Below are 24,996 nucleotides of genomic sequence, written 5' to 3' on the forward strand. Positions count from 1 at the left end.
AACTGCTGGTGCAACGCCGCCCCCTGCAGACTCGCGGCCAATAGGCCGCCAGCAGGGGGGTGTCAATCAACCCGATCGTACTCGATCGGGTTGATTTCCGGCGATGTCTGTCCGCCTGCTCAGAGCAGGCGGACAGGTTATGGAGCAGCGGTCTTTGTGATCGCTGCTTCATAACTGCTGTTTCTGGGGAGCCTGCAGACTCGCCAGAAACACGGGGGAACATCAAGCTCCATAAACACAGACACCCAGAAAAACACTCACAGGAGGAAACATTTATGCACCTTGCATCCCCTAAATTAACAGTGTGTGACTTGCATGATAAAAAAAATGCAGAAATTAAGAGATCACTTTTTAAAGAATCATATTTGTAAATGTGCAAACAAAAATAATTCTGTGAATTCAAAATAGTACATTAATGATCTGGGTAGATGGCTAGATGAAGAAAAGTACTTTTAAAAGGTTGACAGTTTGTTTTTTCCCCATTTTCCCCAACCAAGAACACAACTTCAAATATAGTGTACAAGTGTTCCCATCTGTCAGCTGTACTTATGGATTTTGAAAATGCTGTACTCTATATGGTCTTGGTGGAACCATAAGCTGTGGTACTCATACCATTAGATCTGGTTAAATGCAGGATTTAGGCTTGTTGGTATGTATTTCAAAATTAAGTCAGCTGTAGTGTAAACTGAACAGTTTTAAATTAACCTGTCTCATTTGGGCACCTACCGTTTGTGTATTGAGGAGGAAACATTTCTGCATGGTTTTAAATATAGAATTTCTACAGCATTATCAAATAATCATAAATACACTGCTGCTAAAAAATTAGTTTTTATGGACCCCTGGCCCCACCATACAACTACTACCACACTGAAGATACAATCCAAAATTGCACAAAGAAATAAAAAATTGTGCTATGTAAGTCCTACCTCCTCTGCAAATGAAAGTGATCTGCTGTCTGACTCAGGCACACACTGTACAAACAAAGTGCCAAGTCTGTCTCACACTGTGCATAGTGGTTTAGTGCAAACTCAGAAATCCTCTCAAATGCTAATACTTTACTCCTTGTAATAACATTTCCCATGCTTAATTAGCACTCTGCTGTAGTAACCACTGGTGGCTGCCTCATGGGCCCATAGGTTACAACCTTTTAAAAGCAGGTGGGCATGAGGGAACTGACAGGTCAGTCCTTTGAAATTAAGTCTTGCATCACATGCAGATCAAAGTATGTCATTTATCTGATCACTTGCACAATTTGCAAGATTCAATACGTGGGTCTTACGACGAGAGAGATAAGATCACGTATTAGGGAACATCTTTCCACAATTAGGGTAGGCAGATCAAGTACCCCATTAGTACAACATTTTGTACAAAATCATGATAAAAGGACTGACAGCTTCAGATGGACAGCTATAGAGAAGATCTTAGCTCCATCAAGAGGGGGCGACAGAGAAGTACTTTTGAGTAGACAGGAGGTGTTCTGGATCTTTTAATTGGGGACCAGAACACCTTCTGGGCTAAATTCTTCCTACGACTTGATTAATTATTGGCAATGAGACTAACTATATAGATGCATACAGAAAGTGTTCTAAAAAGGACTGTGCACCCCAATAAAATCATACCGCGAACTTTTGCATCATATGCAATTTTCCTCAACCTAATCCATACTAAGTAGTATGTAAATCAATAATCCTATATTATAAAAGGCCAAGTGTGTTTGTCTGAAGCCGTCATGCGCAGTAGAGACTGCACGCGGACAAACACACCTGGCCTTCAGTTGCAGAGTAGTGCGCACTGCGGAAGCTGCCTGGTGGGGGCGTGACCGGCGTCGGGCGTGCCGTGATGGGGGCGTGGCTGACGGGCGTGGCGGGTGTGACGAGGGGGCGTGACCGGCGGGCGTGATGAGGGGGTGTGGTCGCGCGGGAGCGCGCAGGAGGGGCGTGGCCAGCGGGAGAGACCAAAGAAAGCGAGCAGAAGAGGGGGGAAGAGCAAAAGAGGGAGAGAGAGCGCAAGAGAGTGGGAGAGAAAGAGGGGGAGAGAGAGGGGGGAGAGAGAGCTCAAAAGAGAGGGGGGAGAGAGAGAGCTCAAAAGAGAGGGGGGAGAGAGAGCTTAAAAGAGAGGTGGGAGAGAGCGCAAGAGAGCGGGAGAGATAGCGCACAAAAGAGGGGGAGAGAGAGAGCTCAAAAGAGAGGGGGGAGAGTTTAAAAGAGAGCGCAAAACAGGGGGGAGAGAGTGAAAAAGAGAAGGGGGAGACAGAGTGCAAAAGAGGGAGAGAGAGAGCAAAAGAGGGAGAGAGAGAGCGCAAAAGAGAGGGGGAGAGAGTACAAAAGAGAGGGGGAGAGAGCGCAAAAAAGAGGGGGAGAGAGCGCAAAAAAGAGGGGGAGAGAGCGCAAGGGGGAGACAGCACAAAAGAGAGGGGGACAGAGCGCAAAAAGAGGGGGGAGAGAGCGCAAAAGAGTGGGGGGAGAGAGAGAGCTCAAAAGAGAGGGGGGGAGAGAGAGCTCAAAAGAGAGGGGGGAGAGAGAGTTTAAAAGAGAGGGGGGAGAGAGAGTGCACAAAAGAGGGGGAGAGAGAGTGCAAAAGAGAGGGGGAGAGAGCGCAAAAGAGAAGGGGGAGAGAGCGCAAAAGAGGGGAAGAGAGAGTGCAAAAGAGGGGAAGAGAGAGCAAAAGAGAGGGGGAGAGAGAGAGCAAAAGAGAGGGAAGAGAGAGCAAAAGAGAGGGGGGAGAGAGAGCAAAAGAGAGGGGGAGAGAGAGCAAAAGAGAGGGGGGGAGAGAGAGAGAGCGCAAAAGAGGGGGGAGAGAGAGAGCAAAAGAGGGGGGAGAGAGAGCAAAAGAGGGGGGAGAGAGCAAAATAGGGGAGAGAGAGAGCAAAAGAGGGTGAGAGAGAGCAAGAGGGGGGAGAGAGCAGATGAGGGGGGAAGAGAGAGAGCGAGCAAAAGAGGGGAGAGAGAGCAAAAGAGGTGGGAGAGAGAGAGCAAAAGAGGGGGGAGAGAGAGCACAAGAGGGGAGAGAGAGAGCAAAAAAGGGGAGAGGGAGAGAGAGCAAAAGAGTGGGGAGAGTGCAAAATAAGGGGGCGAGAGAGAACTCAAAAGAGAGGGGGGGGAGAGAGAGAGAGCGCAAAAGAGAGGGGGGAGAGAGAGGGAGCAAGGGTTGGAACCGCGGTACCTAAAAAATTGGCCCGTGTACACGGGCTTTAGGACTAGTTTTGTTATATTTCTCTCATGATTTGGCAATAGGAAGGGATGGAAATCTGTTTTTAGATACTTCTCACATTAGCAACTAATTTCCAAAAATAAATAGCACATTTACATCCCCATTGAGTCAGCATATTTTAGGGCATACACTAATATGGACAATGAAGAGAAAAACAAGCAATAAGCAGGTTGTAATTACCATTAGAATAGTAACATCCAGAATTTGGATGACAATAAGTATTGAAGAAATGAATTAAAATAGGGCTATGATTTATATAGCACTAAAACATGGGGTTGTGTTTAAACATATGAGGCATGAATAAAGATGTCATTTCAAGTTTATGTTAAAAGATATGGCAGCTTGTCAGCAAAGTAAAGTATTTGGATTGGTTCTCTGCTTGGCCAATTGGAGGAAGGAAGGCCCTAGAAAAAGGGCGCGTGGTTTTAACTTTTTATCAGCTTAGAGTATGGCTGTAAAGCCGAAACATCAGCTGTTTTTTCCTTTTCTCCAATTTGACCAATCAGCTGCTGTCAAGTCTCAAGTTTCGATCCATGCAAACGGAGTTTTACATTGTGTCAGCAAACATGTATTGGAACTTTTAAGTTGTAGCTGTTTATGCAGGAATAAAAGCTACCTTTTTCATCTACCGGTGCTCCTGACTTGTTATTTGTTGGAACTGACAAGGGCCATACACAATCAGGTATATTCAGGAACAGAATCATTAAGCAGAAGAACTAGTCAGGAATTTTGGAAATAAGTCAGGAACCAGGAATCATATATTCATAAGTGCAACATATACCATGTAAAAAAAAAGTGTAAAACAAAGGAAAAATTGCATTAGGTAAAGTTTCCATGGTGCTAAAGAAAAAAGTGCTTGGAAAAGTGACATAAACGTTACTCTAAACCAGGGGTTGACAAATATAATTAAAATTTAGGAGCCAGTAAGAATATTTAGGAGCCAGACATACTTTTAGGAGCCAGACAGCAATATTTGTATAAAGATATACAGAGAATAACCCAAAAAGTTAGGAGCCAGGGATAAAATTCTATTTCCTGGTTCCTGGGTTTGTGGAGCCCTGCTCTAAACCATGCATACACATGACATACATAAAACAATGCAGCAAAGAGAGTCCCTAAGAATAGCACAAACATAATGTTGCCAAAAAAACAATGCACACAAAAAACAAAACAAAAAAAAAAACAGAAAGTAAAAGCTCAAACAAAGGACGTTGTCTACCAGGCCCTGAGTGCACAAAATTAACATCAACTCAGATTACATATATGGCTCCTAAAAGTGAAGAGCCTTAGCTACAGGATGTTTATTGTCTTATAAGCAAATACATTACGATCTAAAAGTGGGACATAGGAATCTCACAATAAGAAAAGTCTTTAAGGTCGGTTTATCAAAGGCTTTGCAAGCCTTTCGACCCCATATGACTGCAGGTTCTCACAAGAGAACCTGCACACTGTATTTAACAAGCAGCTGTCATCAGACCGCTGCTTTCCTAACCTTACGCTACCTCTACAGTGGTGATTTTTAATCTCCCCGGTATAGTCCGAATGGGGAGATTGACAGCTCCTGCTCTCGCGTGATTGGCTGTGCCCGGGCAGGGGGCGGGATTGCATGTGAGTGCAAAATGATGCTCGTGGGAAATGCTGAATTCCGCCAGGGGAATTAATCCCGCCAGAGGCAAGCTGTGGCGGACAGGGGTACGGATCTGATCCCCTGTCTGCCTTAGCTTGATAAATCACCCCCTTTATGTCCTTTTAGGCATAAACAAACATGCAGGTGAAATCATTGGCATATACAGTATATATTGTGAATGCAATTCACATGTAGCATCAGCAAACTGTCTGGATACATGCAAAAATATTAAAACTGCAGTAATTGTATAATATGGTTTCTTTTTCCCATTGTGAGTGCTCTGATTGTGTTGCCGATATTGTACCTTACTCCTATTAAGGTTCTTGGTTTAACTCTCCATACATCACGTTATATTTCATATATAAGTCTTCTGAAAAAGCATGGTAAATGCTTCCAATGAGGATAGGAATATAAATGTTTAATCAAATGTACAAAAGTTGGGAAATGTTCTCATACAAATGTACATAAAGTTGCAATAAAAAATGCTTTAATGCATTACAGAATTTTCTTATTGCACTAGGGCTTGTTGTCTATACAGACAGCAAAAGTCTGGTAATGTACTTCTATAGCTGCACACAGCCACTGAACCAATCGGGGGTAGCATGAGTGTGTAGCTACCTACCAGTCACTGTCTGTGTTCAGCATTGGATCAGAGATTAATTTAAACATGTGTTTAACAATGATGTAGTTTTGCGTATTTTTGAATAGCATTGAGCTGATTTTCAGACTACTAATCAAGCCCCAAAGTATCATGTGTAGATTCAAGTCTACAGATTCCTCCTTGATCCTGTTTGTGTAATGGGTCTTTTCATGTGCAGGGGAGGGTTTGCTCTTTCTGTTTTCTCATCCCCTTTCAGTGGGTGTCCCAACCTAACCTCATCGACAGTGCTCAACTGTGAGCTTCTAAGTACGTTTTTAAAAGGTTTTATACTGGATTTTTTAGATCAGTATCTGTGCATATTCTGCTTCAGTAGTGTCTATTACATGCAAAAAAATGGTATAAACTGTTGCTTCAAACACAGGGATATAGGAAAGCAATAAAGCAGTAAGAAAATGCTTTAGAGAATTTTCATTATGAAGCTTTAAGTGCCCTTAAAGTGACACTCAAGTCAAAATAATTTTTTATGATTCAGATAGAGCACACACTTTTAAGACACCTTCCAATTTACTTCCATTATCAAAGTTTGCACAGTCTTTTTATATGCACAATTTCTGGGGAACAAGATCTACTGAGCATGTGCACAAGCTCACAGGGCATACGTATAATAGTCTGTGATTGACTGATGTCTGTCACATGATACAAGGGGCTGGGAAATGAGAGAAAAAAATAAATTTGTCAGAAAAAAAATCTCTAGGTGTTGTTATTATGCACTTCTACTGCATTGAGTGGTTCTTTAATAGAAATTCCAAATTGAACCTCCACTAAATATTTTTTTATTACCACTATTCCTATTGAAGTCAGTGACTTCAGCAAACTTCTTGTTTAGGTATTTACGCTCTTCTCTAATTGGTCTATACAATTTTTATTTCTCAGAAACACTGTAAAAATTGAGCTTTTCCTTAACATACCACTGGTAAAACGTGTATATTAGGACCCTTTTACTTTCTTTTTTGACCACTGTAATTGTCACTCTGTGATAGTCCTGTATCCTGCCTGTCTCCCCTGCAAACTATCCTAAATGCAGCTGACAAAATTCTCAAGATATATTACAACTCCAGAAATAATTTCAAATACATTTTAATGGCATGGGGGGTCTTGGCCTAGCTGCAGAAAATAAGGGCTCGATTTATCATGCCCCTACGGCTGCAAGTTCTCACAAGAACTTGCTCGCCGCGATTTATCAAGCAGCGGTAACCAGACCGCTGCTTCTCTAAGCCCTTTCGTCACCTCTAAGGTGCCAAAATTCAATCTATTGAAAGCTCCTGCCCACGCGTGATTGGCTGTGCGCGGGCAGGGGGCGGGATTGCACGCGAGCGCAAAATTGCGCTCGTGTGCAATGGTGAATACCTGCGGGTAATTTCGCCCCGCCACAGGCAAGCTGTATACGCGCCCCTGTACGCCTCAGCGTTAATAAATCTAGCCCTAAGTATTGCAGAGCGTAAAGCCTGCAGGATGGAGTGTGGTAACATTTGGTGATATAAAACATATATCTTACAACAGATGTACCAATACTCAAACATGCATATACTTGCTGTGACGATTAAGCCTATCCACCCAGCAGTCACTATGGGGAGAGTGTGGGCATGAAGGGGTTAATAGCCTCTGGTTCCCTAAAACCTTTATCTCTACAAAGGACCTAAAGGAACACCAAATTAAATTCTGCCTACACCACCCCAGCTAACTATGCTGCCACCACAAAGAGTTTTGAGCAAGGGTGTCTTGGAAACCCAATAACTCACAATTAAAGGGACACTAAACCCAAAATGTTTCTTTCAGGTAGAGAATACAATTTTAAACAACATTCCAATTTACTTCTATTATCTATTTTGCTTAATTCTTTAGATATCCTTTGTTGAAGATATAGTAATGCACATGGGTGAGACAATCACACGAAGCATCTATGTGCAGCAACCAATCAGCAGCTACTGATGCTATCTAAATATGCTTTTCAGCAAAGGATATAAAGAGAATGAAGCAAATTAGATAATAGAAGTAAATTAGAACTTAAAATCACATGCTCTTTCTGAATCATGAAAGAAAAAATGTGGGTTCATGTCCCTTTAACAATTAGGTAACGTGCTTTTAACCTTGTCTCTTCAGAGTGTGAATTCAGATATTAGAGCCCAAAGACAGAATTAGATTTTCTATATGTTTAATAACAAATACAGGTTACACAGTGCTAAATTATAAAAACAGAAGACAATAAATAAACAATAAATGCAGAGATACAGTTCTTTAAAATACATTGGGACACAATAAACACAAAACCTATACTTATCATCAGGCTTCCAGTAGGTCTGTGTGAGAACCTGCTTCAGGTGTTTCTTCTTCTGGTCCCAGGCAAGTTCTGAATACTTTTTCTGTTACATACAACTATATCTCAGTTTTTTCTTTGTCTTGTTAAGACCACCATCCTTGTTTTAATTTACGATTCTCTAAACATTCTATGCAAGGCAAACCATAGTACAAAATATATAGCAGACACCAGGAGGAGGAGGGGAAGGGATGTCTTAAGACCACTGCATTCCTTACACACAGATGTTACACAAAGAAAGAGCAGTTTAGATTAACCTGGCAATGCTGAGACATACCACCTCTGCTGGGTAGCTAATCCAGGTATTAACTACTCTTCATGAGTGTATCATGACACTTGCATTAGCAAAAAAACCTTCTAGTAAAATCTGTCACTGTGTCAGTTATAGATTTTTCAATTTATAATGGCATATGAAGCATATGTAAATATGCCACATGCATCCATACCTTCTGAGCACAGAGAGCCAGCGGTGGCATGTATCACACTGACAATGTAATTCAAGTTATTGCTGATGTGACACATGCTAGTGCCCTCTTACTGAGCAGATATGGGTGTACATGGCATATAGATATATGCTGTATAATCCCCACATATAGTGACAGCAAACTTGCCAACAGTCCTGATTTTCCTGGGACAGTCACATTTTTGTCTTCCTGTCCCTTGGTAATTGTATTCCACATTGTAAAAGTCTTCCTGAGCTGTGGGCTTGCCATGTATGCTCATAGACTGTGGGAATCAGACTGGAGGACTTTTATAGGTTTTTTTTATATATTTGTTTCATATTGTAGCATTTTTGTACTTTACGTTTCAAGAACAGAATAATAAAATAATATAAACAGTATCTGATAAGGTGAACTGGCATCATTAAATCTCTTGGAGTTCACAGATTAGATAAAAGTATGTAATATTTAATATTCTGTGTATATTATGTACAATTTACATTTGGTGTTTTAAGGTGGAGCAGTGGGCGGAGGTCAAACTGTTGAGGGCGTGGCCAATGCTCCTGTCACCTGCTTACTTGGTTGTTCAGCAGCAAAGTGTCACTGGATTTTTTTTCTCACATGTTGACAACTATGTAAACGCTATTGTAAGTGTGACAGCTAGTTAGAAGCTTTTATCATTAGACAGGTGTATAGCAAAAATGCTTCCACTCAAAAATGAAATATGATAAACATTTCAGCTTTGACTAGAATATCCAATGACTAAATCGTGATAACAAATATCTTCATAAAAGTTATGGAGATTATGTAGTTAATACAAGTTGTTTAATTTAAAAGTGTAAAGTTTTTCTAGGTTGGTGAATATCATTAGTACTAAACAAAATAGCTGTTTACCCAACACCATTCACTACTGAAACACTGAAGAACCTATTTGTAATCTGTATTGGAATAAAGCTGTTGTCTATGCAGCTGACAGTGTAATCCAGCGCAGGATCAAGCTATACTAAACAACGCTAGTAACGGGGTTGTGATTTACAAACAACCCTGTGACGTAGTTATAAAAAAAAAAATCCTGCGGCTGACAGCTGAGCAATCATGGGGAACTGAAGCCATTTTGGGGGCCAAAATCTAGTTTTTTAAATTAGCTACACAAAAGGTGAGGGAAATAACATCTTTTTTGTCCACATACCACACAATAATGTGAACAAAATTATGTTTACTGTCACTTTGAATTGCATAAGTGGTAGGCTGACCATATTGCCGCTTTAAAAAGGGACACATATCAAAAATACATAAGTCAGGGTTCTCATAATGGAACATTATTCCAAACCATTTCTTTAAACAGCCCTGACATATGTATTTTTCATATGTGTCCCTTTTTAAAGCGGCAATATGGTCTGCCTAATAAGTGGTGAGTTCACAGACTGTCATTACAGAAAGAAATGTAATGTACAAATAGGTTCCTCTGCCTTTTCATTTATATTTATCGTGCCTGGTGTTCAATATTTTTGATGATGAAATGATCCAGGAGCCTTGGGGGTCCATTTATCATTGTGCGCACAGACATGATCCGCTATAGCGAACCATGTCCGCCGCACATCGATAAATGCAGACAGCATAGGTTGTCAGCATTTATCATTGCACCAGCAGGGGGTGTCAATCAGATCGTATTGGATCGGGTTGATTTTTGGCGATGTCTGTCCGCCGCCTCAGAGCAGGGCGGACAGGTTATGGAGCTGTCAAACTATTAATTCTTATACTTAAAGGGACAGTTTACTAAAAACATTTCTGCCCTTTAATTTGTTCTCAATGATCAACTATCCCCTGCTGGAGTGTATTAAACTGTTTACAAGTATTTCCTTTACCCTTAAATTGGCATTGGAAATAATTGATTCAGCCTGTGGTATCCCCACCTATTCTGAAATTTTCTGGCCTTATGTCCAAGCTATAGATAGAAGAGATAAGGTAATAAAATGTTAATTTTCCATTGTTCTCTCCAAGTATTGGTCTTTGGTTTACGGACAGATATAAAATAAAGAATCCTGTATATGTACACAATGCGATCAAGGAATGAGATCTGATTATACCTACAAGTTCAACAAATTTTATTAGGTTGTGGCTTCAAAACACACAATCAGTATACACAAATAAACCTTAAAAAGCAAATTCTCATACATTTTATACTATGCAGCTGGTAAAAAAGTAATTGGAAAAATATCATGGGAAAAACAATTGTACAGTATACTGTCCTTAAGGGAACAGTAAATCTTAGTATAAATAATGCCTTATTTTATATATATATATATATATATATATATATATATATATATATATATATATATATATATATATATATATATATATATATATATCTACCCTAATACTGAATTTTAACTGATACTCCACTGCAGAATTAGTGGCTTTAATACTATACTTTTTAATCCAAGGGAGCACTCCAACCATCTGGTGCAGTCGCACAAGCGTTGCAGCTATTTTTCTTATTTGACTGATGGGTTGATATGGCGGAATCAGAAGCGCACGGTCAGCTGCTGAACTTAGTAGCTTAAAGGGACACTATACCCAATTTTTTTCTTTTGTGATTCAGATAGAGCATGCAATTTTAAGCAACTTTCTAATTTACTCCTATTATATCCTTTTTAAATATTTGTTTTCCTAGTTGCTGCAGTTATAGTCCCCTTTTCCCAAACTGATAGGGTTGCCTGGTGTCCAGTGTTTTATCAGGCTGTCCAATAAAATCTTCACTAAAATACTGGACACTTAACCCCTTAACGACCAAGGACGTGCCAGGCACGTCCTACAAAAAGTGTCAGTTAATGGCCAAGGACATGCCTGGCACGTCCTCTGGGGTTTTATGCGCTGGAAGCGATTGTGATCGCTTCCAGACGCTTTCAGTGTATGAGGCATCCTGCAATACCCTTTTTTTAGCCTGCATCGGCCAGCGATAGTGTCGATCTTTGGTGGGTGGAGGCAGGTGGACGGGCCATCATTGGAGGGACTTCCGGATCCTGTCCCTGCAGTGTGTGCAAGTCAACAGGAGCGTGCGGGGGTCAGGCGGGGGGACTGCGCGCGCATGCTACATTAAGTTGGTTGAGGGAGAGGGAAATAAATGTTTGTAAAGGGATCTGAAAATTGGGTTTTTTTTGTTTTGGTTTTTTTTTTTATTATAAAAAAGCCATTGTTTTTGAGCAAACTGGATACTGGCAGACAGCTGCCAGTACTCAAGATGGTGGAAAATAAATAGAGGGGGGATAGTTAGAGAGCTGTATGGGGGGGGAGGGGGATTCAGGGAGGTTGGGGGCTAAGGGGATCCATTGCTGCAGAGTAAATATATAAAAAAAAAAAAAAAAAAAGCCTTTTATTTTAGTACTAGCAGACTTTCTGCCAGTACTTAGGATGGCAGGGACAATTGTGAGGTGGGGGGGGGGGGAGCTGTTTGAGGGGGGTCAAGGAGGGATCAGGGGGTGGGATGTGTCAGGTGGGAGGCTGATCTCTACATTAAAGCTAAAATTAACCCTACAAGCTACGAAATAATACTATAATACAAGTGTGGTGCGCAGCAGCATTTAGCAGCCTTCTAATTACCAAAAAAGCAATGCCAAAGCCATATATGTCTGCTATTTCTGAACAAAGGCGATCCCAGACAAGCATTTACAACCATGTGTGCCATGATTGCACTAATTGTTTGTAAATAATTTCAGTGAGAAATCTAAAATTGTGAAAAAGTTAACAATATTTTTTATTTGATTGCATTTGGTGGTGAAATGGTGGCATGAAATATACCAAAATGGGCCTAGATCAATACTTTGGGTTGTCAACTACACTACACTAAAGCTAAAATTAACCTTACAAGCTACCTAATTAACCCTTTCACTGCTGGGCATAATACAAGTGTGGTGCGCAGTGGCATTTAGCGGCCTTCTAATTACCAAAAAGCAATGCCAAAGCCATATATGGCTGCAATTTCTGAACAAAGGGGATCCCAGAGAAGCATTTACAACAATCTGTGCCATAATTGTACAAGCTGTTTGTAAATAATTTCAATGAGAAACCTAAAGTTTGTGAAAAAGTTTGTGAAAAAGTTAACATTTTTTTTTATTTGATGGCATTTGGCGGTGAAATGGTGGTATGAAATATACCAAAATGGGCCTAGATCAATACTTTGGATTGTCTACTAAAAGAAAATATATACAAGGGAAGGGATATTCAGGGATTCCTGACAGATATCAGTGTTTCAATGTAACTATCGCTAATTTTGAAAAACAAAAAAGATTTGGAAATAGCAAAGTGCTACTTGTACTTATTGCCCTATAACTTGCAAAAAAAACACAAAACATGTAAACATTGGGTATTTCTAAACTCAGGACAAAATTTAGAAACTATTTAGCATGGTTGTTTTTTGGTGGTTATAGATGTGTAACAGATTTTGGGGGTCAAAGTTAGAAAAAGTGTGTTTTTTCCATTGTTTCATCATATTTTATAATTTTTTTAATAGTAAATTATAAGATATGATGAAAATAATGGTATCTTTAGAAAGTCCATTTAATGGTGAGAAAAACGGTATATAATATGTGAGGGTACAGTAAATGAGTAAGAGGAAAATTACAGCTAAACACAAACACTGCAGAAATGTAAAAATAGCCCTGGTCCCCAACGGTAAGAAAATTGAAAATCGGTCTGGTCACTAAGGGGTTAGAGGGACATAAAACCCAAATTTATTTCTTTCCGGCTTTAGATAGAACAAATTTTAAACAACTTTCTAATTTACTTCTATTATCAAATGTCCTTTGTTTGCTTGTTATCCTTTGTTGAAAAGCAGAAATGTAAGCACTATACAGCAGCAGTTTTGCAACAATGTAATACATTAGCAGCACTAGATGACAGCACTATTTCCTGTCATGTAGTGCTTCAGGCATGTGCACGCTACCTCAGGGGCGTATTTAGGTTTTGTGCTGCCCTAGGCACTCAAAATTCTGCTGCCCCACCCCAGGTTTAAAGCCTTTTTTTTAGACATAATATTTTTGGGGCAGGGTGTAAAAAATTAAAAAAAAATTATCTTTTTAAGTAGATGTTCACCAGGGCTTGCATTCACTCTGGTCACACACACACACACACACACACATACATACATATATATATATATATATATATATATATATATATATATATATATATATATATATATATATATATATATATATATATATATATATATATATATATATATATATATTAAGACATTATTTTGCAAGTCAGATGATTAAAGTGTTTATATCAGAAAAAAAATATCCTTCACTGTATGATAGTTTGTCAGTAGGTAGTTGTTTAACCTTAAACATCTTCTTTGGTGATTGACAGTTATTTAAGCAAAATATCTGCTTGGATAAATATGTAAAGAATATATAAAGTCACAGGATACAATCATAATAAAGTATATACTTGTATTGTTTCTGAATGTATTAAATGCATACAACATATTTTCAGTTGTGTTTTAAGTCACATAGTTGTATAGATTCAGCAATAAATACTTATTCTTTGCATGTATGACAGATAGACAAACAGTAAATGTACAAGTATTTAGTGACTAATCTGTTTAAGTATTTTAATGCCTAATGAAGATGTATTGAAGGGAGGAAGGCATATGCTGTTTCATAGTGGTCACGTTGTAGTGCACACTGCACTGTGTAGTCTGTGTGAGTCTCGATCACGCGGTGGAGCCAGGAAGAATACCGCATTCCCTCTCAGTCCAGGCCAGGCTGCGCAAGTGAGCTCCGCCTCCACTGTCACCACGTCATGCGCACCCACATACAATCCCATAGGATAGCAATAGCCGGGCCAGCCATTTAAGTCATTAGTAATTGGTTGATTTAGCCACCCGGCCCTGAGTTCAGTAGAGTGGCCCTAGGGACTCAAAATTCTGCTGCCCCTTAAAAATCTGCTGCCCTAGGCACCGGCCTTGTTGGCCTATGCCTTAATACGCCCCTGCTCTACCTACCTAGGTATCTCTTCAACAAATAATAACAAGAGAATGAAATATATTTGATAGATGTAAATTGGAAACTTTTTAAAAATTGTATTCTCTATCGGAACCATGAAAGACAATTATGGGGTTTAATGTCCCTTTAAGGGTCCAGTTTTTTAAAGTCCCTCAGTATAGCTAAATGTAAAAGGCCTTCTAGGCTTCAATGCATTACACATATGGAGCAGAAATTGAGGGACAGTCAAATAACTCAAAACACTTCTGTTTACCGGTGTTACTGGCAGCCAAAGTAAAAATATTATTTTTTATGTTATTGGCAGCCAAGGGGTAAAATAACTGCATAGTTCTGTGCTGAATATACATGGTGGAATTAAGAATGGGGGCTTTTGGGGGACATTGTGTCACCCCCACCTACCATCGTGCCAGGTCAGTGACATATTATGCAGTATTTTTGTGGAAGACAGCTGGCAAGCCTATGGAATATTAATTTACGTCTACTGATCAGGACCAGTTAGTGGAAATTGAAGTATAAAAAAAAGAAAACTGAAGATCTTATTTGGAATTTTCATAATTTAAGAAAAAATGTAGTGAACCTCCAGCACAGGAATATCTCTCTGTTACACACAACTAACTACATGCAATTGCAATATCCCATATATATTTGCGATAAAGTTTGAGTTGGCATCACAAGAACCAATGGGAAGCTTGGAAGTGATCGTCTCCTGTCATGACGTCACTTTACCTGGCAACAGCGGCTGAAAGCAGTCAATCCTTGGAATGAGAGGGGATAGAGCCAGACAGAGGGATGGGTATTGTGATTGGTCGGTGACTGACACGTGATTTTACGGGTTCCGAGCTGGCGTATTAGTTGTTGTGAAGTGTGGTTGGCGGCGGTGGTTGTCACTGGTCGGTACGGAGGAAAAAGAGAGATACTACAGGATATAATTGTAAGCGGTGTGGATGGACTGAGATTTCCTGCCTGCAAGTGGTAAATTGAGGGACAGATTGAGGCCGTAGTGAGACTCCATCACTACCACACCCGGAGACAGCCGGACAGCATGGGTGAGTTAAGAGACGGAATCCGTAGCGCAGGGCCTCTTTAGTCAGAGTCAGCAATCTCCCTGAGTGAAGTTAGGGGCGAACGTAGATACTGCCAACTGTGAGGGGGCCAGAGAAACGGAGACCCCCCATATTGGGGCAATATAATGTGAGGGGACTCGGGTACATTGAGGGGGAGAATGCTGAACCACCTTGAAGGGGGAGAAAGTGAGGGAAGACTGCTCAACTTACCGGTTTAAAAAGAGAGTCAGACCACTCATAGGTGAGTCAGGGAGATGGACTGTCTGCTCTGCAAAGGAACAGGAAAGCTGAGTTTGAATTCTGCAAAGCTAGGAAGAGTACTCACTGTGTGATGACCCATAGAATAGTAGGCTATCTGGCATAAGGTGATATGCTGCCCACACTTAGGTGACCTGGCGTATGGTAGTCTGCTCACCCCCAGGTGACCTGGCGTATGGTAGGTAGTCGGCCCACCCCCAGGTTACCTGGCGATCTGGCGTATGGTAGTCTGCCCACCCCCAGATGACCTGGCGTATTGTAGACTGCCCACCCCCAGGTGACCTGGCGTATGGTAGTCTGCCCACCCCCAGGTGACCTGGCGTATGGTAGTCTGCCCACCCCCAGGTGACCTGGCGTATGGTAGTCTGCCCACCCCCAGGTGACCTGGCGTATGGTAGTCTGCCCACCCCCAGGTGACCTGGCGTATGGTAGTCTGCCCACCCCCAGGTGACCTGGCGTATGGTAGTCTGCCCACCCCCAGGTGACCTGGCGTACGGTAGTCTGCCCACCCCCAGGTGACCTGGCGTACGGTAGTCTGCCCACCCCCAGGTGACCTGGCGTACGGTAGTCTGCCCACCCCCAGGTGACCTGGCGTATGGTAGTCTGCTCACCCCCAGGTGACCTGGCGTATGGTAGTCTGCTCACCCCCAGGTGACCTGGCGTATGGTAGTCTGCTCACCCCCAGGTGACCTGGCGTATGGTAGTCTGCTCACCCCCAGGTGACCTGGCGTATGGTAGTCTGCTCACCCCCAGGTGACCTGGCGTATGGTAGTCTGCCCACCCCCAGGTGACCTGGCGTATGGTAGTCTGCCCACCCCCAGGTGACCTGGCGTATGGTAGTCTGCCCACCCCCAGGTGACCTGGCGTATGGTAGTCTGCTCACCCCCAGGTGACCCGGCGTATGGTAGACTATTGTAAAATAATAAATTGTATGTGTGTATATAAGATATATTGGCTGCTCACTCTAGTGACTTATTTATAACTGCCTCTAATTGGCCACAACAGAGAAGGTAACCTAAGTTACAACATGGCAGCACCCATTGTTTTATAGACACTAAAACTTTATTCTTATTTTTTTCAATGTTTAAACAGGTAATGAAACTTTAAAAAAATATGTTTACATGTTATTCTCAGACTATTTTTTTTCTTTGAATGCATTATTCTATCTAGCATTTATTTAGTGCTTAATGTCCCTTTAAAATTTCTTGGCTGTTTATAACCACAACTATAGAGGAAAAAAATAGAGGCTAAGGAGTTCAGGGTTTCCTGTGTAGCGAGTATTATTTTCTTGCTCTTCCATCCTAATTCCTAAAAGTTGTCTGACTCATAATTTTTATATATATTTTAGTTCACCCTGCCCTAAATTCTCTTTGTACGTAACTATAATTAAGCTTTCCAACTATAGGCCAACACTTGAAAGCATATTGTAATGTTATGTTTCTGTTGAAGTATTAAGCCATTTCTAACAATTTTGTTTAGTTAAGAATTGGTATTAGAGAAGTATTTTGCTATAAACTAGTAACTACAGTACAAAACAAATTTACAATATCATAATGTAATAGGAGAGTTTAGCTAGGAGATTTGGTAAGGTTTATTTCCTGGTAGGCTCTAGATAATCTGTATACTGTCATAACCTTTACTCACAATTTACATTCTCCAACGTCTAATCATTATAGATCAGTGCCACTAACTGTTTCAGTTTGTATGTTGTTTATTTACCTAGGAGTATATATTTGTGTTTCATATATAAAAAGATGTCAGTCATCTATAGAAAAGTCATATTTTGTTTTTGTTTTTATTCTTATATATTTTTTTTTTTTTTTTTTTTTTTTACATTTTTCTTTGTATGAGGCACATCAGTCATTTGAAGAAAAAAAAATGAAGCTGCAGTTATACTAATGTGATTATGTAACATATGGTAATCTGAATTGATGGGTGTTTTTACTAATTTCACTTATGATATCCATGATAATAGTGATAGGCTGTATCAGTTGTAATGTAGTTTAAAACCAAATGGTTGTTGGAGGAAGATGAAGAATTTTTGAGCTGCTGTTGTCAATTAAGCTTTTTCCTAATATTTTTAATTTTGCATTTCTTAAAGGGACAAACAAGCTTTAATAGGTAAGCAAAGGGGATAACTATATAGTTATGCATAGTTAAAAACAACAGAGCTTTGCAGTGCACTTTTGTTATTTGCTCAATCTGTGCATGAGCACATTTATGTCACTCCTTAACTGGCTACATAATCAAAAGGAATTTCAAGGGGTATTTGTGTGATTGGTACGTGTTCATCTCCCCCTAAAAACAGGGTCTCGCCTGCGTTCGAACACTGCTCCTGCTGAGAAAGCCGGCAATGTATATTGCGTTATGCACAGCACCGCTGACTGCACTGGGTATGCACAGCCCCAGAGGCAGAACTTTTCTTCACTTTCTGCGATGAGATTTTTTTAGTGAAATTTTTCTGCAAGTCTTTTTTAAATACAATGAAATTTTAGATTAGACAGTTACACTAAGGCACCAGTTCAACTGCAATGTGTTGGTTAACTGAAGAATAAAGCAATTTTTAATGCTTTATAATATAATTGCATTGCAAATTAGCTGCATACAAAAAAAGAAATTTTAAAATGTCTCTTGAATAAATCAGTTTCCTTTTCTCTTGGTCTAACATAGGAATGTAGTAATAAAAAGATGCAATGCTCATACTAACGTCTTACAATCAGAATAAACAGCTTTCCATACTGGGAAAGGCTAGGGGGCGGGTTTGAAAAAATTTCTGAGAGCCAGTCAACAAGCAATGTGCTGCTGCTTTGCATTGCTACTGCATATTTGACTGCTAACTTCAAACAGCACTTTGCTCTGGATGCACTATGATAAGGAAAACTTACACACTGCAACCAGAGCGCTAACCGTTCCTGCATGTTCTGCCTTGGAGTGCACAGCATATGTGAATTTTCCCCTTAGCAACAGTAATGGCTTTTACTAAAAGCATTTTTGTTCAGTTTTGACTATAAAATTGCGTTACATGGAGAGTAAATAAGGTATAAACATTTAGAAAAACTTGATAACTGTCAGACAGAAATGTGGATATATCAATATTTTGTGTGTTGATTTTCCACTGTGCTGTATACCTATATTGATGATGACCTGAAAGGTCTTTCTGTTGTGAGCCGAAGGAATTTTGATGTAAAATATCTATTTTTAATATAGATGTCCATGTGATATTTTCTAGTCAGCCTTTTAGTTAGTCTGCTTCTTTTTCAAGTGATTTAGTATATGGGTATTATGTCCCTTGTGGGTTGATTTTGATCATTGAGATCAAGATGAAATTGTGAGCTTTTCAGTTGCTGTTGGAAATGAAAGTGCAGAACACTGGTATTTTCCACACAGCCATTGGCTGCACACTCTAATGACCTATTTATAATGGTCCCTAATTGGCCACAGCAGAGAAAATAACCTAAGTTACAACATGGCAGCTCCCATTGTTTTATAGATACTAAAATGTTATTTTGTCAATATTTAAACAGCAAAGTTTAAAAAAATAATCTACATGTTATTCTCAAACTGATCTTTTCTTTGAATGCATCATTCTATCTCTAGCATTTATTTAGTGTTTAATGTCCCTTTAAGGTGCATAATGAGCCTCAACTAACTATCTGTAGTTGAGTAGTCTCATGAACATTGTGCTGTAGCTTTGCCAAATACATTAAAATAAAATGGGCAAAACATAAGCTCTTTAAAGGGACACTGAACCTAAATTCTTTCTTTTGTGATTCAGATAGAGCATGAAATTTTAAGCAACTTTCTAATTTACTCCTATTATCAAATGTTCTTTATTCTCTTGGTATCTTTATTTGAAATGCAAGAATGTAAGTTTAGATGCCTGCCCATTTTTGGTGAACAACCTCGGTTGTCCTTGCTGATTGGTGGATAAATTCATCCACCAATAAAAAGGTGCTGTCCAGAGTACTGAACCAAGAAAAAAGCTTAGCTGCCTTCTTTTTCAAATATAGATAGCAAGAGAACGGAGAAAAATTGATAATAGGAGTAAATTAGGAAGTTGCCTAAAACTGCATGCTCTATTGGAATCACCAAAGAAAAAATTTGGGTTCAGTGTCCCTTTAATAGAGACGTTGTATTCATATATTTTCTGTCATCTATATTAAAGGGATATAAAACCCCAAAATTAGAGCATGTGATTTTAAACAACTTTCTAATTTACTTCTATATTTTGTTGAAAAGCAGGGACGTATGCTTAGGAGCCGGCCCATTTCTGGATCACTATATGGCAGCAGTTTTGCAAGAATGTGTTCCATTTGCAAGAATGCTAGATGGCAGCACTATTTCCTGTCGTGTACTGCTCCTGATGCCTACCTAGGTATCTCTTCAACACAATATCATGGGAACAAAGCACATTTGATAATAGAAGTAAATTAGGAACATTTTATAATTGTATGCTCAGTCTGAGTCACAAAATAGTTTTTTTGTATTCAATATCTTTTTAAAGAGCAACATTTAAACATGGAACATTTTTTAGCCTAAAAAATGTTAAAGGATTACTACTCTTTTTTGTAATGTAAAACGGAACAAACATTTTGCATATAAACTATAATAGGAATGTAATTTACCTTCTTATAGTTTAAAACAAAGCTTTGTTTTTCCATAAAATTATATTTTATTTTAGTACGATGACATCACGTCATCCAGCCCACAAATGTGGGCCGTCTAAGGGCTAACAAAACCGCCAATTGTATCTCTTGTTTTTGCATATAATTTAAATTCATTATCTGTATTAAACGCATGCGCAATACCTTCTAATTTCTATCGCATGCGCATATTGCGGCAATCAAGTCGACATCATAGCGAACCTGAAAAAAAAAACGCATGTGCATTTACAATTTCCATCGATTCGATCTGTATTCAAGCCAATCTACTATAAAATTAAAGTATTGTCTAATGTTGAAAAGTATATATTGTTTGCTCGTTTATTCTAGGGCGATTCTCGAAGCGTTCACACGATAAGTACTTACGTTTTCAGCACAGCTAACTCTACTGCTGCAGTATTGATTGTCCTTGTCTTTTTCAACATAATATAGTGACGTATCCTGTGATGTTGCGCTAACTCGCGCATGCGCAATGCCTCTAAATCTAAAAATGTTGTTTGCAAATTAATTTTACTGTGCTGAATAAACCAACTTTTTCTGCCTGAATTTTTGCATTATTGGTTGAACCTCTTTTTAATTTCACTGGAAAGTTTAACAGTTTTTGAATGAAAGGGAACTTCAAGTCGTATTTTATTTATGGTTTAATAGAGAAAATATTTTTAACTGCCTGCTTTTTGTGCTATAACAATTTTGAGTACAGTGTCCCTTTTATTGATCACAGGACGTGTCAAGGTGAGTGGCCACCTGACGTCTTTTTATATATGATTTCAGTTTAGGAGCTCTGTTTTTAATCTTTATTTACAAAACAGAGTTCTTTCAATTCTCTTCAGTCTATGCATTTGTCAAACAGCTGCCTCTGTTGTTGAAAGGGATTATCATTGCTAGTAAAACACTGGATTATTTTTTGCAGAAATTGTGCTTGGATTATTTTCTATAGATTAATCAAGATTCTACTTTTTTAAAGGGCCCTTTTAGTAAAAAAATGTAACAAATTACGTGACCCAATCAGTTCAAAACGCACATCCCAGCTATATAAAAAGTGGTGCTGATTGGTTCAGTGGCAGTTTCCGCAGTGCTCTGCAGGACCCGAGTGGTACTTCTACTATGCGCTTTACCTCTTTTTCGACTTTAATGGCCCCTTTAAATGTTATATTTAGCAAGCTTGTTTTAATTCAGTAGAAAAAATTGCACATGGGTCTTAAAGATCAATGTAAAAATAGCCCAAAATATCTCCAATATATGTGAATTTATTTTGTAAATTACACTTTTTTTTTTTTTTTTTTTCTTCTCACACTGATATCGTAGCAGCTATTTTAACAGGAAATGCCTATGGTTGTTCTTCCCCCTTACTTTTTTTAAAAAACAAAAAAAACCCTTTTTTTTTTTTTTTTTTACTGTGTGCACTTCAGTCTAAGTAGTGTTTGTTTTTCTTCATAAATGCTTGCTTGTACGTCCTGAGAAGTTTTGCGGTAGTCAAATAGCATAATATGGATTACGTTGCAGTTCAGGTTTTTGTGTGTATATTTTTATTTATTAAAATGTCTTAAACCCCTTGCCGTTATGCCGTTCTATTCCGTCATATTTACACTGGGCTTTAAAGCCGTTATGACGGAATAGAACGTCATATCAAACGGCTGTCCTGAAGCCTTCTGCGCTTCAAGGACTTGATCGCGGTCTGGAGGGCGTTCCTAGGGTTGTAGGGACGCCCCCCAGATGCGATCCAATAATTGAAATCTCGCGATCGTATGCACGATCGCGTAGTTTCAATTTGTCTACATCGGAACAGGTGTTCCGATGTAGACACTTTAACCCTGTCACGAAAGGGTTAAAAAGTGACAAAATAAGTGTAAAGTTTTAGTGTCTATAAAACACTGGGAGCTGCCATGTTGTAACTTGTGTTACCTTCTCTGCTGTGGCCAATTAGGGACAGTTATACACAGGTCACTAGAGTGTGCAGCCAATGGTTGTGCTGGATTTAACAGTGTTCTGCACTTCCATTTCTAACAGGAACTGAAAAGCTCACAATTTCAGAATGGAATTACAGTCAGAGGACAAAATAAATAATGAAAGTATATTGCAGAGTTGTTTTATTATGTACAATTTACCATTTTATATTACCATCTCAAAGTGTTTAATGTCCCTTTAATGACCATAGCACTTTTCAATTTTCTGTCCGTTTGGGACCAAGGCTATTTTTACATTTTTGTGGTGTTTGTGTTTAGCTGTAATTTTCCTCTTACTCATTTACTGTACCCACACATATTATATACCGTTTTTCTCGCCATTAAATGGACTTTCTAAAGATCCCATTATTTTCATCATATCTTATAATTTACTATAAAAAAATGATAAAATATGATGAAAAAAAATCAAAAAAATTGACCCCCAAAATCTGTTACACATCTACAACCACCAAAAAGCACCCATGCTAAATAGTTTCTAAATTTTGTCCTGAGTTTAGAAATACCCAATGTTTACAAGTTATAGGACAATAAATACAAGTAGCACTTTGCTATTTACAAACCACTTTTTTCAAAATTAGCGCTAGTTACATTGAAACACTGATATCTTTCAGGAATCCCTTGACGTGTGTGTGTGTGTGTGTGTGTGTGTGTGTGTATATATATGTGTATACACCATTTCAAAGCCAAATGCGATGAAAATAAAAAAAAATTGTTCACTCTTTCACAATTTTTTTTTTACAAACTTTAGGTTTCTCAATGAAATTATTTACAAACAACTTGTGCAATTATGGCACAAATGGTTGTAAATGCTTATCTGGGATCCCCTCTGTTGAAAAATTGCAGACATATATGGCTTTGGCGTTGCCTTTTGGTAATTAGAAGGCCGCTAAGTGCCACTGCGCACCACACGTGTATTATGCCCAGCAGTGAAGGGTTAATTAGGGAACTTGTAGGGTTAATTTTAGCTTTAGTGTAGTAGACAACCCCCAAGTATTGATCTAGGCCCATTTTGGTATATTTCATGCCACCATTTCACCGCCAAATGCGATCAAATAAAAAAAAATAAAGTTACATTTTTTTCACAATTTTAGGTTTCTCACTGAAATTATTTACAAACAACTTATGCAATTATGGCACAAATGGTTGTAAATGCATATCTGGGATCTCCTTTGTTCAAAAATTGCAGACATACATGGCTTTGGCGTTGCTTTTTGGTAATTAGAAGGCCGCTAAGTGCCACTGCACACCACACATGTATTATGCCCAGCAGTGAAGGGTTAATTAGGGGGCTTGTAGGGTTAATTTTTAGGGATGCACCGAAATTTCGGCCGCAGAAAGTTTCGGTCGAAAATGGCATTTTTGGCTATTTCGGTTTTCGTTTTTTTTGCCTGTTAGTTTCGGTAAAATTATTGTGTAGCATATTTCAAATTTGATGCTAGCCTAGAGCTGCTGTTTAAGTTTATTACTTCACTTACTGTTCTGCATACAATGAGTTTTCTAGGATTATACTTTATTTGGATAATTGGTAAAAAAAACCTGTTAAATATGATTGTTACATAGTACTAAATGAAGAATAAAACAGTATATTGATATTTCTAATTGTTTTAAGTAGGGATGCACCAAAATTTTGTTAATTTTGCTCGAAAATGGCATTTTTTGCCTGTTTTTTTTTTTTTCTTGGTAAAATTATTGTGTAGCATATTATTGTTTTAAGATATTTTTGTCCAATTTTAGTGTGTTACTTTCAATAAAAGTGTGGGCTTTTTTTATTGGCTCTAATTATGCAAAAAAAAAACTTAAAAAAAAATAATTTGAAAAAATACATTTTCGGTATCCGTTTCGGTTTTCGGCCAAGTGCATCCCGGATTTTCGGTTTCGGTCCAGAATTTCCATTTCGGTGCATCACTATTAATTTTAGCTTTAGTGTAGTAGACAACACGCAAGTATTGATCTAGGCCCATTTTGGTATATTTCATGCCACCATTTCACCGCCAAATGCGATCAAATAAAAAAAAAAAGTTAAATTTTTTCACAATTTTAGGTTTCTCACTGAAATTATTTACAAACAACTTATGCAATTATGGCACAAATGGTTGTAGATGCTTATCTGGGATCCCCATTGTTCAAAAATTGCAGACATACATGGCTTTGGTGTTGATTTTTGGTAATTAGAAGGCCACTAAATGCTGCTGCGCATCACACTTGTATTATGGCTAGCAGTGAAGGGGTCAATTAGGTAACTTGTAGGGCGCTTGCAAGGTTAATTTTAGCTTTAGTGTAGAGATCAGCCTCCCACCTGACACATCCCACCCCCTGATCCCTCCCAAACAGCTCTCTTCCCTCCCCCACCCCACAATTGTCCCCACCATCTTAAGTACTGGCAGAAAGCTAATACAGCGCTTTGTGGAGCTAATGTTCAACCTCCAAGGATTTTGAAATAGTGCTGTAATCATCGTGAGATTGTGAGAAAAGTGACTGGCCCCATTTTATTATGCTCAGTTCACTCTGTTAACAGCATTACAATGCAATATGTGTCTCAGTGTTATAGTCTGGCAAATTTTACTACAGTAATTGTCACTATTTTACAGGTACAGTATTTATTGAATACTAATTGAATGCTGTGCTAGTGTTAAGCTAAACATAGCACTAATGCACCCCTAATATATGTTAGTTCAAACATGTTTTTAAACACACTGGCAAGTGAAAAGAAAGCTAAAACTGCCTTGTTTTACTTTAAGGCGGTTTTCACTTTACAGCGGGGCTCCGGTCCCTAACCCGCTGTA

At 39.0% G+C, this 24,996-nt stretch overlaps 1 protein-coding gene across 1 annotated transcript in view; it reads left to right on the forward strand.

Moving 5' to 3' along the window:
- Nucleotides 1-15,101: 15,101 nt before the first annotated feature.
- CD2AP (CD2 associated protein) overlaps nucleotides 15,102-24,996 on the forward strand; it is a gene marked incomplete at its 3' end in the record, with an annotated part of 687,573 nt that continues 677,678 nt past the window's right edge. The window contains 1 exon segment of the mRNA XM_053709615.1: nucleotides 15,102-15,312. Coding sequence (XP_053565590.1) covers nucleotides 15,309-15,312 — 4 coding nt within the window.

This window comes from Bombina bombina, chromosome 4 (genome assembly GCF_027579735.1).
Source record: "Bombina bombina isolate aBomBom1 chromosome 4, aBomBom1.pri, whole genome shotgun sequence".
NCBI classification, from domain to species: domain Eukaryota; kingdom Metazoa; phylum Chordata; class Amphibia; order Anura; family Bombinatoridae; genus Bombina; species Bombina bombina.